At 47.5% G+C, this 14,422-nt stretch overlaps 1 protein-coding gene across 1 annotated transcript in view; it reads right to left on the bottom strand.

The window, feature by feature from the left end:
* The window catches only part of CLSTN2 (calsyntenin 2), a 590,942-nt gene extending 576,732 nt beyond the window's left edge, over positions 1 to 14,210 (bottom strand). The window contains exon 1 of the mRNA XM_012762292.2: positions 14,058 to 14,210. Within this exon, the coding sequence (XP_012617746.1) occupies positions 14,058 to 14,166 (109 nt within the window). The 5' untranslated portion in view covers positions 14,167 to 14,210. The remainder of the gene's footprint in view (positions 1 to 14,057) is intronic.
* Positions 14,211 to 14,422: the final 212 nt, after the last annotated feature.

A 14,422-nucleotide genomic window follows, 5' to 3' on the forward strand; every position in this document is an offset into this window, starting at 1 on the left:
CTGAAAAGTACAAGCAGAACAACGGAAGAGAAGGATCAGGCTTCTACAGACTGCCAAGGCAAGGCGTAGTGCCGCAAGCCGCTCAGGAGAGCAGCTGCCCTGCCCTGCCGTGCCAGAAGCAGACACAATCCAAAAGGAGAACCAGACGCGTCATCACAGTTAACCGAGGGAAGAGCCCAGGCTGGGCTCCCTGCATCCAGATGATGCTCCTGTGGTTGGATCTGAGCACTGCCAGTCTTGCACACTTGAGGTGCCTTCCCTTATCTCTTGTTGTGTCTCTGTAGGTGCTTGGGTGAGTGAGCTGGGAGTCAGCAGGGCTCAAAGATCCCAGAAATCAGGGCCACCTTGGTCCAGAGGAGACAAAATGGCCAACTACACATCTCCTATTGCCACAGAGGCTGCTCAGAGTAAGCATAGGCTGTCCCAAGACACTCAAGATCCACAGGGCTGGCATTCAGCATGGGCAGGAGCCCAGTTTCCTGAGGCTCTGTGGCAGGCTACTTGTCAGCTTTTAGATAACAGAGGGTGTGTCTCATAGACTCATCCCTGGAGGGTCCACACAATTTGAGCACAGAAGCTGATACCACTCAAATATGGTTTGAGCACCACGACAGAGACCCATCTTCCTCACCTGTCACCCACACCCCCCAGAAAGTTTGCCACACTGCCTAAAATACCACCACATGAGAATATTGAGCCCTGTGGGTTGAGCGGTGCCCACTCCTTCTGAATACAAACGTTGCTAGATGAAATCGTGCATCATGCCCCATTCTCACAGTGTGCATGAAGGTCAGAGATTCCCCCCCCCCCATAAGATGATGTAAGTAGAGCTAATGGGCACCAGTGTCTTATAGAGTTGGGGCTGAGGCACTGGCAGCTCCAAATTTCTGATATAGGAGGCCATTTGGTTAGAATTGTAAACCAGATGACTTGTTTTGAAGTAGTGGCTCAGAGCAAGCCCTCTGTTTTTAGTAAGATGGGTGGGTCCAATCAATAAAGATAGCAATGCTTTCTTAAGGTGCTCACATTTTCCATTGGATTGAGAAAACACAAACTGTAAAGCTAGGATGATGAGGATTCTCATCATTGTGGGTAGTATTTTAGGAGTAGCTTCCAGGGAGCAGCCAAACCCTAACTTCAAAAGCATTCTCAGTGCCCCAAGGACAAGAAGAGAAATTCTAAGGGCAGGGGCAGGAAGAGATATAGCAGAGTAGGGGAACGGGGAGGGGGCGCAGAAGAGGGGTGCTTAGGTTGACGTGATGATTCTGTCAGACCTCCGCTCTGCAGTGGGCTTTGGGGCATAGTGGTGGTGTGACTTTCAAAAGCAAAACTCCAGGATAAACTATTAATACAACTTCAAGCAAAGATTATTGTCTGGTCCTTGACTTGAGTTTCTCTCCCCAGGAGGACTGGAATTTAACTTCTGGAAGATCAGGGTGGAGGAGAGCCAGGGGTTTATAAAAGGGAAAAAAGGAAAAAAGATGCAAGTACAGTAGAAATGCTTTATTCATGACTTCTAATTAAAAGATAAGTAAATCACTAAAAAGTCTTAAATATAATCTGAAAATTAATAATCAAGCAAAATAAGGCCATCTTGGCATTTCTGATGATGGTGCAATAAAGCCGAAATAATTGGTTTTCCTTTGGGAAAAAAAAATACGACAAAAAGAAAGCTAAGAAAGTGAAATCTAGATCTTAGTTGTGAAATTCTTTTTACTCTGATCATAAGTGATTTTAGCCTTCTTTCCTGCTCCAAATGACCATCCACCCTCCCACAAACAGAAACACAAGCACAAAAAGAAAAAACTCTTAAAAATATCATGAACTCAAACTGCATACTTTTTTCTCGTTCTCTAGCCTCTCTGTGAGTTGCCTCTGTGATAACCTATCTTTTAAGTCATGGCTCGAAATCCAGATCCTTAATCCCTCCAAGGCAGCACTTAGAGCAGAGAAGAACGGGGCAATTTTCAGCAGAGATGTGCATCAAGAAGTGTTGGCAGAGCACAGCTGGGTGAGATTCTAGGACTATGGGCTTCAACTGTCCTTGTATGTTGGCTGGAAGGACCAGAGTCAGGGATTTTCTAACTCCAGAGGCAGGGAGAAGAATCCTCCACACTGTGAAATGTTTCTTCTATGCTAGATTTCATGCCTGAACATTAGTGATTTATTCCTTTGGGTTAACCATTACCCTTCATGGTTTGGAACCATGAGCTACAGGGCAGGCTGTTATCTGAGAAGCACTCCATTTCAAAGGGGTCTGGTGTGTGGAATATAGTGTGAATCTGCCCCTAGGGGAGTGCTTGTGGGTTTGAAAACTTGAAGGAGCAGAAAGCGTTGGAAAACTGAACATTCAGAACCTCAAGCCACCAAACACACATCCAGTCAAGCTAAGGAAACGCTCGCAGCCTCCCCCAGGTCTCCTAGCTCTTTCTGATAATGCAGAACGGCGTCCATCACCCTCCACTCCCCAGGTGCGTATCTATCTCCAGGAGGCCTGGGCAATGACCACAGTAGGAGCTCAAACAGGCATGGCTTCATAAAAGATGAGCGTTCCTAGTGACAAGCTACAGCAGAAGACACAGAAGACACACACTCAGGAAACTTCCCTTGAGACACAGGGTGTTAGGCTGAACAGACAGTGAAGTCTTCCTCTCCCTAGACCTCACTCTCCGGCTCGGGTGAAGGCACAGTGGCCTCTGCCTCTTGCCAAAGCAAGCCTGGGAGAGGCCCCAGCAAGGAAAGTTAAGCTCCATCTCCACCTCCCTGCTGGGCCTTGTTTCTTCTCCCATGAGCATCCCAAGGTCTTGTTCAAGAGTTCCAGTCTGACCTCAGCCTCCAGAGGTCAAGGAAAAGGGGTAGAAGTGAGGCAGCAGCCAACCCACTGACCCTCTGGATGCCCCAGGAGGACACTAAGGTCTAACCCCTGGTACCCACTTGGAGATGTCCTGTACCCCACCAAACCCAGAGTTTCTGGGCAGTATTTTATTAAAGAAAAGAGAAATTTCCTTGCAGTATTTGACCTAAGCATCAGGCAGAAGCATCTCTGGCTTCAGGGATGGAGTGATAGGCTAAGTGTTTCCTGGCACTGTAAGAGAGAACTCGTGGACACCTACCCATGTTCTGGACAAACTGCACTGCTGCAGAGGAAATCATCAATAATACATCCTAAGACCAGGACTTCAACATCTTTGAAGGGTTTCATTTCTCCTCCCTTCCAACTTTGATATATGTACTTACTTAACAAGGGTCTGGGGAGGGTTAATTGAATTAATATATGTAAAGTGCTTTGAGTTTGAAGAGAATGCGCAATATAAATGGAAGTGTCACTAAAAAGGTTAATCTAATTTACATCTAACACTTTCAGTTCATGGTGTTAATGAACTATATCCTTTTAGAGAGTGATTAATTTATAGAAATGTGATTATTTTTCTTAATGCTATATATGGGTCAGCTTCTTCTATTACGATATCTAACTTTATAGGAGAATTCAGTATTTTACAAATTAAAATAATAAATCAAATGCCCCTATAATGGTTATATTTCATTAATTACAAGGAGACATGCATTAGATTAACATTTATCTGTTTTAATTAATTTGCTGCAATGCAGTTATCCATGCAAATTGGAAAACGACACATCCACTTGACATAATATTAACAGTTTTGACTGGTTCTTCCTGAAAATTTATGGGTCTGCAACTGCTGCATTTGTTGCGTAACCATGGTGACCACCAGCTGTGTGACATATGCAGGCTGTACATCAAAGAACTGGGAAGCGACTCGTGCTACATTCAAACTTCTCCTGAAAACATAATTTACTAGGTTTGTAAAGCAGTATAAAGGGAGAAAGATGTAGGGTTTTGTTTGGGGGGCTTGAGTCCCAGAGTCTCAAAACAAATTTCTTAAATATGATCACCTTATTTTCTTATGCACTTTATCCCTTCAAAGGGCATTCACAGCCACTTCCATCTGGATACTCAGAACTTTCGTGGGCAGAGGAGGAAGGTGCTGTCGTGTCCTTTCTATATGTGCAAAGCAGACACCCAGGGGGGCGCTGAGTGATTTGCCCCAGTCCTCACGGCTCCTCAGGGGATCCAGGCCACAGGACCATGGCTCTTAGTTGTAAAAAAGGACCATGGCCTTTCCTTGATACTCCACAGTGATTTTCTACTCAGACTTGATTGAAAACTGCTGATTTATTTAACTACATATACAACAGACATCATGAAAATGCAAAGCGGCAGAAGTCACAAAAATGTTGTTTAAAAAGAAAATACAGCAATCTTCACAAGACAATTTAATGCAGCGATTCCATAGGAATAAGTCAAATTTTAGCCAATCAAGCACTCTCAGAAGCAATGAGGACAGCGTTTACAGTTTTTCTGCGTGAGAATTCCAATGGCATCTGCCGGGCCCAACTGCTTAACACATTTTGGCATGGTTAATGTTCTCCTGACTCATCTGCAGAACTGAGTATTTCAAACCTTTACAGACTGAATGCTGCCAGTTGGTTTGGGTGGGGAGTCAGAAGACTGGAGAGAAAGACTGATGCGGAGCTACTTCCTGACCCAAGGCAAGAAGCAGCGTTGGCCGGGAGAGGTGTGCTTGGGGTTCGCAGCCGTGTGGGTGGCAGCACCCTTGCCCACAGTCACTCCCTCAATACTCAGCATTCACTCTGGCCTTCGGACTGGCACCGGCCACACAGGGGTGAGCAGGATGCTTCCCCCTTGAAGGGCTCAGAGTCACCCTGGCAAGACAGGAAGGCAACAGGTGCTTTCACAGGGGCAACCAGTGAGGAGTGGGAGAAATACAGAGGCACATGGCCCCACCTGGGAGTGGCGTCCAGTTGGGAGACATAGTACAGGTTAGCTCATCACAGTGTTTCTCAGCCCTGCTAGGCACCAGAAACCCAGAGAGCTTTGCACGCATCCCCAGCTCCTGCCCCAGAGCAATTACGACACAATCCCTGGGGGTGGGTTCCAAGCATCAGTGATATTTTAAAACTCTCTCAACTGGCTCCGCTGTGCATCCAGGGTTGGGAATCACCGGCACAGCAGATAAGAGAGTGGACTCTGAAACCAGACCTTGTGGATTCAAACCGTTGTACCAGTTGGATGAACTGGGTACGTAGCTTAAAATTCCTTGCCTCAGTTTCCTCAGCTATAAAATGAGCTAATAAGAGCAGACACCTCATTGGGGCCATATGAGTTAATATCTATAAAGCACTTAGAACAGTGCTTGGCACATAGTAAGTTCTTGAAACTTGGAAATATTTACTATTTGGAAATTTCTAGAAAGCTCATTGAGAGGAGAGGAGGCCAGATAAGAAGCCAGAGGCAAAACCAACAGCAGACATTTATGCCAGGATAGAGAGTTTGGACTCTATCTTGGGATAGATTCCCCAGAGAGGTCTGTCAGCAGGGGTGTGGCTGCCTGTGCTAAGAACCTTCTGAGGAGGCTTGGGTTGCAAGGGTAAAGGCTGAATTTGTTTCAGACATCTCCTGTTCTGGCCTTTGCTCTGTGAATGTCTGAGCTCCTTATTGAGGTTACAGTCAGGATGGGAGAAGTGCACTCACCCTAAAACTGAAAAGGGCTGCTATAAACATTCGAGTGCAGGTGTCTTTTTTGTAGTGTCATTTGATCTTTTGGGTAGATGCCCAGTAGTGGGATTGCTGGATCAAATGGTAGATCCACTTGTATCACTTTGAGGTATCTCCATATTGCTTTCCACAGGGGTTGCAGTGGATTAATAAAATGTGGTGTATGTATGCCATGGAGTACTACTCAGCTTTAAGAAACAATGCTGATATAGCACCTCTTGTATTTTCCTGGATAGAGCTGGAACCCATTCTACTAATTGAAGTATCTCAAGAATTGAAAAACAAGCACCACATGTACTCACCAGCAAATTGGTATTAACAGATCAACACCTAAGTGGACATATAGGAATAGCATTTATCGGGTGTCGGGCAGGTGGGAGGGGGGAGGAGGGGATGGGCATATACAAACACAACGAATAAAATGTACAATGTTTGGGGGATGGACATGCTTGAAGCTCTGACTGGGGGGGGGCATGGGCAATATACGTAACCTTAACACTTGTACCCCCATAATATGCTAAAATAAAAAAAAACTGAAAAGGGCTGCTTACCTCCTGTCCCCCCTTCCATTCCCTAATGGTGGTAGCACCCTCAGGGCAGTGGCTATGGGATGTGGCATGAGAACTGGCCTCCAGGTACCAGTGACAAAGAGTCTGCTACCTGTGGAAGTAGAGAGCCCAGAACCTCCAGGGTCTGTGCTGTTTGGACAATGGGCATCACAAGCAAGTGGTAATAACCTGTGAGAGATGGAAACTTGAGGCAATTCCAAGAATGTTAAGCTATTCTCAAAACACTAGGGTTCTTACAGACCCTAGTATGGATGGTGAAGGTTGGAATTCATGATGACTGGGTTGGAATTTCCTGTAGCCCTGGTGGGACTGATGTTCATGCTACCACTCCAACAGCAATATTTTGGGTAGGGTAGAGAAAGAGTCGCAATTAGAATCTAGTGCTTTCATTTGCACAAGATGCTGAACAAGACAGTGGCAATGGGAATGGAGGAGAAGTTCTAGATGATTATGGGCAGAATCGACTGTACATGATGAAGGGTGGAATATGATGTTTGTGGAGAGATACACAGGCTGGAGGACCCCAGGGGCTCTGGCTCGGGTGAGTGTATGATGACGTTTCTTTCACCCAAACAGACAACAGAGGAAGCAGCAGATTCTTGGAGGGAAGATGAGCACTTGAGTTGGTACACGTGGGCTGGTGGTACCTGGGGCATCTTAACAGAAACCGACACTGAGTGAGCCTTGGATGGGCTGGGGTGAGGGGCTCAAAGAGAGCTAAGAGAAAAAATATTGGTCAGGGCCAGAGATGTCACTGAGGAAGACTGACGTGAGCAGAGGGTCTTAGGGTGGGGACAAGCAAGGTCCTGAGAAGGTATTGGAGACAAGTTGCCTGTTCTGTTAAAAAACTGCTAAGCAGTAAGAGATGTGGGCTTCAGGTGGCCATGGTCCAAGATGTCCCCTGGGTCACCTTGCTGGCTCCCATGTACTGGATTACAATCAACTGCATGTGGTCTGACCCCTGGTCTGCTTCCTGCTCTGCTGCTTTCTGCTGTGATGTCCATTTACCCACCTATAACATATTTATAAGTATTTATAACTCATTTATAATGAGTATTTATAAAAAATGCAATTGCCATATATAAAGTTCTACTGTGACATTAGAAGAAAAGGCAACCTTGATGAGCAGTCAGGTACCTGCTACTCTTATACCGTCTCCTCCCACCCTTGCCACACACACTTTTCAGTATCCTCTTCTCATCCTTTTGGTGTCCAGCCACCTAATATATTTGAAAGTATTTGTGATATCCTTTAAGAACTCTGCTCTGTTTAAAAAGGAGTCAGAAGAGTGTAATGTTTAACCCAAATGAATGACCATAATGGGCACAGGGGCCAGCCAGCTGGAGCGGTCTTTCTGGTGCAGGAAACCCACCCCTCCCACAGACCAGCACATCTGAGACCATACGATGCACACAGCTGCCTTCTCTGCTTAAAGCCAGGCATGACTGGGGGCTGGGCGTGGGGGGAAGGAAGGCTTCAAGCTGCCTGGACAAGAAGAGATAGGTCATGCTCATTCTGGATTAAGAACTGAGTCAGAGAGTGAGGCTTCCAAAGAAACCAACTCTTTTAGCAATTTTGAAATAAAACCTAAACAAGTGTTGTTGGATAGCAAGGTGATGCCTTCCAGGCCAGTAGAGCCTCTCTGACCTCACTCAGGGCCTTCCTTAAGCAGCTATCACATCACCCTGGCAGATGAAACCCGCGTGATGTGAGGAATCCGTGTCGACCACTCTATTCTGTGTGGTAGTCTACCAACCTCAGTTCTATTAAATACCACCTCTGAGCCGTGAGACTTCCAGCAAGTTACTTCATTTGTTACGGACTTGGTTTTCTCCTCTGTAAAAATGACAGAGTAGTTTTACCTCCTTCATAGTGTTGGTGTGAGAATCAAACCAATTGCATGTGAAGTGCTACAAGATCGTGCCTGGCACATAGCGTGCATTCAGTAAACATTTGTTGTTTTATTAGCTGTGGAATCTGTGTGCAGAAGTACATTTGACCCTGGCTGAGCTCCCTCACTCTCACAACCTTGCATTTCCCTGTCCTGCCCCTCCCCCATCCACGTACTCAACACCTATCAGCCATCAAGACCCCTTTCATTTTCTCCATAAATCTTTCCTGACCTCTATTCTTGCCAATTTCTTCTTTTCCTACAAGTCTTTTTGGGGTCTGTGATGCAAAAGTCTACCATTTTCCCATAAGCTGCCAAGTTCTGCAGTATTTCGTGTCATGTGTGATGTTTGCCAAGTTCTGCAGTATTTCGTGTCATGTGTGATGTTTGCCCTAGACAGAGCATGATCTCCCTGATGGCTGGAACTTGCTTTTATTATTATCTTTTTGTTCCCCTCCCAGAGAATACAGCAGGCTGAGAAACAGCTGTTGGCTGAAAAGGCTAAAGAACAGGGCCCCATGCATGGTTGGACAGACTCAACTCCTGTCCCTAGCATTCTCCTCTGGCCAGAGCCTCCTTCTACCTCCTGCCCGTTTGTCCCCCAAAGCTCACAGTACAACCCTCTGTCCTATTCAGTGCCAGGACCCTCACCTCAGTGCTCTCCCCCCAGCTCTGTCCTCCCCATGGTCCATCCTCAAAAGTTCTCTTTCCCGTGGGATCATTTCCACAGGGTCCAATTAGTAATGGGCTAGATAACAAATAATAAAATAATCATCTGTTTCAAGCTGTTGAGTATCACAGTTTCGGTCACCCCATGTGCTATATAAACACACATCATCCCAAAGGTTGTCAACAACTTAAACAAAAAGGTATGTTCTCCGTTTTCTGGAACAGAAGGGCTTGGAGGAAAGTGCTAACTGGGCAGGGGACCTTTCCTCACAGCCAGATCACACCACATAAGCTCTTCCTCCAGAGACCAGAGCCTCCCACGCCCCTGGCACTGGCACATGGAGACAGGCTTGCTTATTTATTTATATAGTAAACATTGCTGACCTTTACTCTGAGCTGGCCCTGCACTGAGTGCCAGGGCTTCTGAGATGAATGAGACAGAGCCCTGGCTTCAAAGGCATCCATAGACCAGTGAAAGAAGCAGATGTTTTCACAAACAATTCAGGCCAAATGTGTGCACGTGCATGCACATTTATATTTATGCATGATATTTACATATCCATGCACATTCACACACTGAGAGAGGAACAGAGAAACAAAGATCACTGTTTGAGTTGAAAAAAGATATGAACAAAGTTATTAAATTGCCAAGAGGCTGGAAAGGGAGAATTTCATCAAATTTCAGACACTAGAACCAGGTATTTAGGTGATCAATAATTGATGTCATCATATATTTAGTGCCTATTACACGCCACAAACTTGGCTAAATGCTTTCTAAGGACTAATCTGGCAACCACCTTACAAGATAGAGTTCTGTATTCCTACTTTATAGATGAGGAAACTGAGGTTCAAGAGGGTTGACTAATTTGTCCAAGATCATCTAGCCAGGAAGTGCTTGGGCTGGCACTGGAACCCAGGTTTCTCTAGCTACTAAGCCCAAATTTGACTTTATACAGAAGAGGAGAAAATATCTATAATGTCTATGTCAAGAAAGGATAGTGCTCTGGATTGCAAACAGGTCTGTTCACTAAGCTACTCGTTTCATTGTCGACTGCTCATGTCATAGCTCAAGGCCAGGCCCTGGAGGTACAGGAGAGTCAGGCTGGCTCAAAAGGCCAGTGCTGCAGTCAGACAAGGAATCACAGGTGTGCAGGAGGGAGAGGCATAGTCTTCTGGGAGTGACCAGCCTAGGAAGGTTCCCAGGGAAGACCAAGTCCTCGTCTGGCCAAGTCTTGAATAGCAATGGGAATTAGGCTGAGGAAGGTGACCTTCTAGCCTGAAGCCCAGAGGGTCCAGGGCAGGGAAAGGGCACATTCCAGTACAGGAACCACATGTGATGCAGGATGACTGCAGGTCAGAGTACACTCTGATGCATTGCAGAGGGCTTTTTGACACTTGTATTTCAGTTAGAAAAATAACTCTGTCACACCCTTAGGAGATACGTTCCACTTGCCCAAATATGATCTAGGACAATTCACCATAGAAATTCCACACCACCTTTGCCCCTGCAGGAAGTTCTGCAGTGTGCACTCTGGAATATTCAAGGATGTTTTTTGAATCTGTGGGAGAGAGAACTGCTGCTCCAAGCAAGAACACAGGTTTCCATAGATGAAAACGAGACCCACTTTCCTCACTTCCCTTTCAGGCCCCTTTTGGACAGCCCCGGACTTTCATACTGCTGTGGGCAGGACCACAAGTGCTCTTGTGTTACTCAGAGATACAAACAGCTCAGCTTCCCTGTGGTCCCTAGATCTGCTTTCAAAACCAAAAGGGAGAATATCTGACAAAGAGTCAGGGGGGCAGTGAACATAGTGATCTTTCTTATTCTCACCCCAGCACCACATCCTCTCATTGGAGGTCTCGGCAAATTGTTTACCCTCTCTTGGACTCAGTTTTGCCATCTGTGAAATGGGCTAACACTGGCTCTGCATGTGTTGTAAGAGTTAGAAACAGCTCATGAAAGGGATTAGCACAGTGCCTGGGACATACTAAGGAAGGGCTCCATACACTGCCACGACTACAGTTATACTACTACTGTAGTCATGAGTCTGCTTTGCCTTCTCCCCTCCCTATTACCAAATGCCGCTTCTGTAAGCCTTGTCTCCCTACCCCCATCTCCCTTGCCTGTGTCTCCACCACACAGTTGGTGCTATATTTTTTTACAAATTCTGTCTTTTGTCATTCTCTTAAAATTTCCACATGAAAATCTTGTCTTACCAACTAAAACAAAAGCTCCTTAAAGAATGGTAGGGGCCATGAATGGTCCTCTGCTACCTGCTCAGAAACCTCCGGAGCACTGGGCCAGGTTCCGGGCACACAGGTGAGCACTACAGTAACAGATAGTCCATAACACATACTCCGGTGTTGTCCTGAATGACCTCTATGCCTACATGTTGGGAACTGAAAAGGGACTGTGTGCCAGGTCCTTGAGATCTTAAGGCTACTGACATTTTGCCAAATTTAGCACAAACCTTAAGATGTTTGTCTAGATTGCATTGTCTTCCTTCCCTTGAATAAGACTTGTCTTTCTATGCCCTCAGAGACCTTTGGGGTCCACAATACCTTCCCAGTTTTGCTCCTTATACACATGCATATAAGATCTAGTCTTTTCAGGGAATCCAGGAAGTGTTTATCTTTTCTTAATAGCCAAGATAAGGAAGGGTGAAGGGAAGGGGTTATAACTGCCTGGCCACTGTATTATTTCTGAAATTGGAAACATGTTTGCACTAAAAGTGCTGTGATTCTGTGAAAACCCCAAATGGTTGTCAGGGATTAGCTGCTTGGTTCCCTAAAGCAAGAAGCAATGAACACAAAGGCACGACAAGCTGTGCACCACAGACACGACTTTTTGCATGAGCTGGGAGTGCGTGCTTCCAGACAGTTGTTCAGTGGGTGCATTCGACTCTGCCAGGAAGCTTGACACTACACTCCCAATTTTCTTCTACACATGAGTACAGATTTATATGGCAGAAGAAAGATAGTTTTTTGTTCAATCTTCTTCACATGCCTTCCTGAGTTTTCTCTTTTTTGGGGATAGGAATAATAATTATATGAACTTTAAAAATGGCAAAATCAGAGGCAGGGTGCATTATCCATGAAGCATATAGCTTTATTATTCCAAACATTCTTCAGAGATTATACGATTTGGAAGCGTACAATGCAAGTGCATTGTAATAAGGAAAGTCAGTCCTGTAAATACTAACTAAAGTGTCATAATAAATGTCTCTGTTGTGATCAAGTATTATACATTTGTCTTAAAAAAAAAAAAAATGCAGCAAACAGCGCTCTTTGCAGCCCCCCAGTGGTTGGAAGGGGAAAGACGAGAGAATAGGAATTTAGACAGTTAACTCTCACTTCGCAGGGGCAATAAACTTTTCACAATGGAAACACAAACAGCTAGCTTTAGCCACAAAATGGATTATGTTCTAAGTGGAGTGTTGGTTTAAACTCACATAATTATTTACATAATGCGAATCACTGAAAGCCTGGACTTTTTTTTTCTTTTTGACCTCTCTCTCCTCTCTCTCTCTTGCCTCTGCGAAGCTTTCCATTCTGACCTAAGAACTCAGCAATGCATAAAGCACACCAGGTCCTCCTCCCCACGATTTCTTCCCCGTCCTTCACTTGCTGTGTGCTCCCTCTCGTTTGTAGACATCTGCTCATAAATATACTATTTGCTTTGCTACAAAGTGATAGAATTTTAAAATATATATATATATAATTTGCCTATGTAACAAATACCTATATTGGGGAAGGAGTACAAAAAGTTTGGAAGTTCATTGTTTTTTATTCTTGTTTTCACCAAAACAAAAGTCTCTCAGATTGATCTATTCCTAATAGCAACGACTTTACCACACTGTTTGAGACATTTTTGTAACGAATGTTTTTCTTTTTCTTTCTAAAAAGAAACTGCTTGTCAAAGATACACCAAGAAAAAACATGCTTAAAAGAAATAGGGTGTGTGCTTATACAATCTTTTCAAAACTATGTCGCCAAAAAAACTAAAGGTTACAGATAAACGGAAGCTCTCCTATTCTTCTCAAATGGATCACTCCTAAGTTATGGAAAGGCAGTTCCCAAGGCTCTGACAAGGTCTGACGAGGCGCACTGCCTGTGTCTTGCTCTCCACCCTCCTGGAGTAATTCAACCTGGTAGGCATTCCTTTCCTTTAGCTAGCGGTAAACTGTAGTTCAAAGCCAGCCTCCAAAGCAGGTTGTCTGTTATAGGGGAGCCTCTTTTCTGACAGTCACAAACCTCTCTGCGCTCTGATGATCATCGGGACCACGTACCGCCTCACTGTTACCTGGCGGATTTGGCTACAGCCCTCAAACCAAACGCAAGCCCTCCTAGTCAACAGCGCAGAGAATCAACAAGTTATCCCCAAGCTGGGCGCTCCAGCCAGGCTCTGCCACGGCCTCCCCAAGTCCCCCACCGCCCTCTCCCAGCAGCTCTGCGGTTCCACGGCCTCCCCACCCCTTGTAAGCGTCAGATCAGCTGCCCCCACCCCCCGCCCTCACCCCGGCGCTCCTGCTGGCGATCCCAGACAGCCGTTAAAGTCCGGGGCTCTCCAGCTTCTTTCTATGCTAGCCTGACAGCCAGGCGTTCACTGGGATCTAGCTTCCTTCAGGGCGGGAGGGCTGGGGAGGTCAAGATCTCCAAACGAACCCGGTGGCCCGGGGAGTGGCGCCAGGTTCGGCGCCTCTGTCCTCAGGGGCCAGAGCGGAGTAGGAGAGGCGGTGGCGAGCGTCTCATCCCGCACTTCTCCCGGACTTCACATCTCAGCCCACCGGGAGGGCGCGCGTTCCCAGGGGAGCCAGAGCTGCCCTGGGGGAGCTGGGGAGTGCCAGCGGGCTCTGGAGCCTACAAGTTTCCACTCAATCCCCGAGCTGGGAGCTGGGAGACAAGTCACAGCTCGGCTCCCTCCTCAGAAGGCGTCACCGCTGAGCTTCCCCCGGGAAGAAGCAGACACCTGCTTCTCCCTGTGGCAGCGCCAGCGCCCTGCCCGAGCGGTCCCTGCGCCGGAGCCTGCGACTCGCCCACTTTGTTCCCACCCCGGCACAGACGGACCCCAAAGTTGTCGGCACTCCCCAGACCTCGCCTTCTCCTCTGCGCCCGGACCCCGCCCAGGGGTTGGGCGGGCGTCGGCGGTTGGAACCTCAGTGGTCCGCTGCACAGGGCGCCGACTTCGGGGATGGGGCGCTCAGAGGCTGGAGAAGCTGCGGCAGGGCAGGGTAGGCAAATCCAGCGCGAGCCCGGGTCCCCGCCGCTCTCACCCTCAATCCTGCCCTGCCTTTCTCCCGGCAGTGCAGCAAACTTCCCCAGCACCCACCTTTAGCCGCGAGGAGGCGGCGCCGCCGGCTGTCCCCGCCACCGCCGCTGCCGCTCCCCACGCCCAGCGCCAGCAGGAGCGGCACCCAGCACAGCCTCCCAGGCAGCATCCTCGCAGCCGCCGCCGCCAACGAGCTGCAGCCGCCGCCTACTGACCGCACCGGCTCTCGCCTCCCGCTGCCCGCCGCGCCTCGGGCCGCCTCGCTGTGCCCGCCGGGTGCGCTTCTGGCGCCGCCGTCGCCGCCGCAGCTGCGCTCGGCCTCCGGATGCCGCCGCCGCGCAGCTCGCTCGCCGGCAGCAGCCGCGCTCACTGGCGCGGACCCGGAGCGGCTCCGGCGCTCACCCCGGGACGGCCCGTGACGTCAC

Source organism: Microcebus murinus, chromosome 1, assembly GCF_040939455.1.
Source record: "Microcebus murinus isolate Inina chromosome 1, M.murinus_Inina_mat1.0, whole genome shotgun sequence".
In the NCBI taxonomy this organism is placed as follows: Eukaryota; Metazoa; Chordata; class Mammalia; order Primates; family Cheirogaleidae; genus Microcebus; species Microcebus murinus.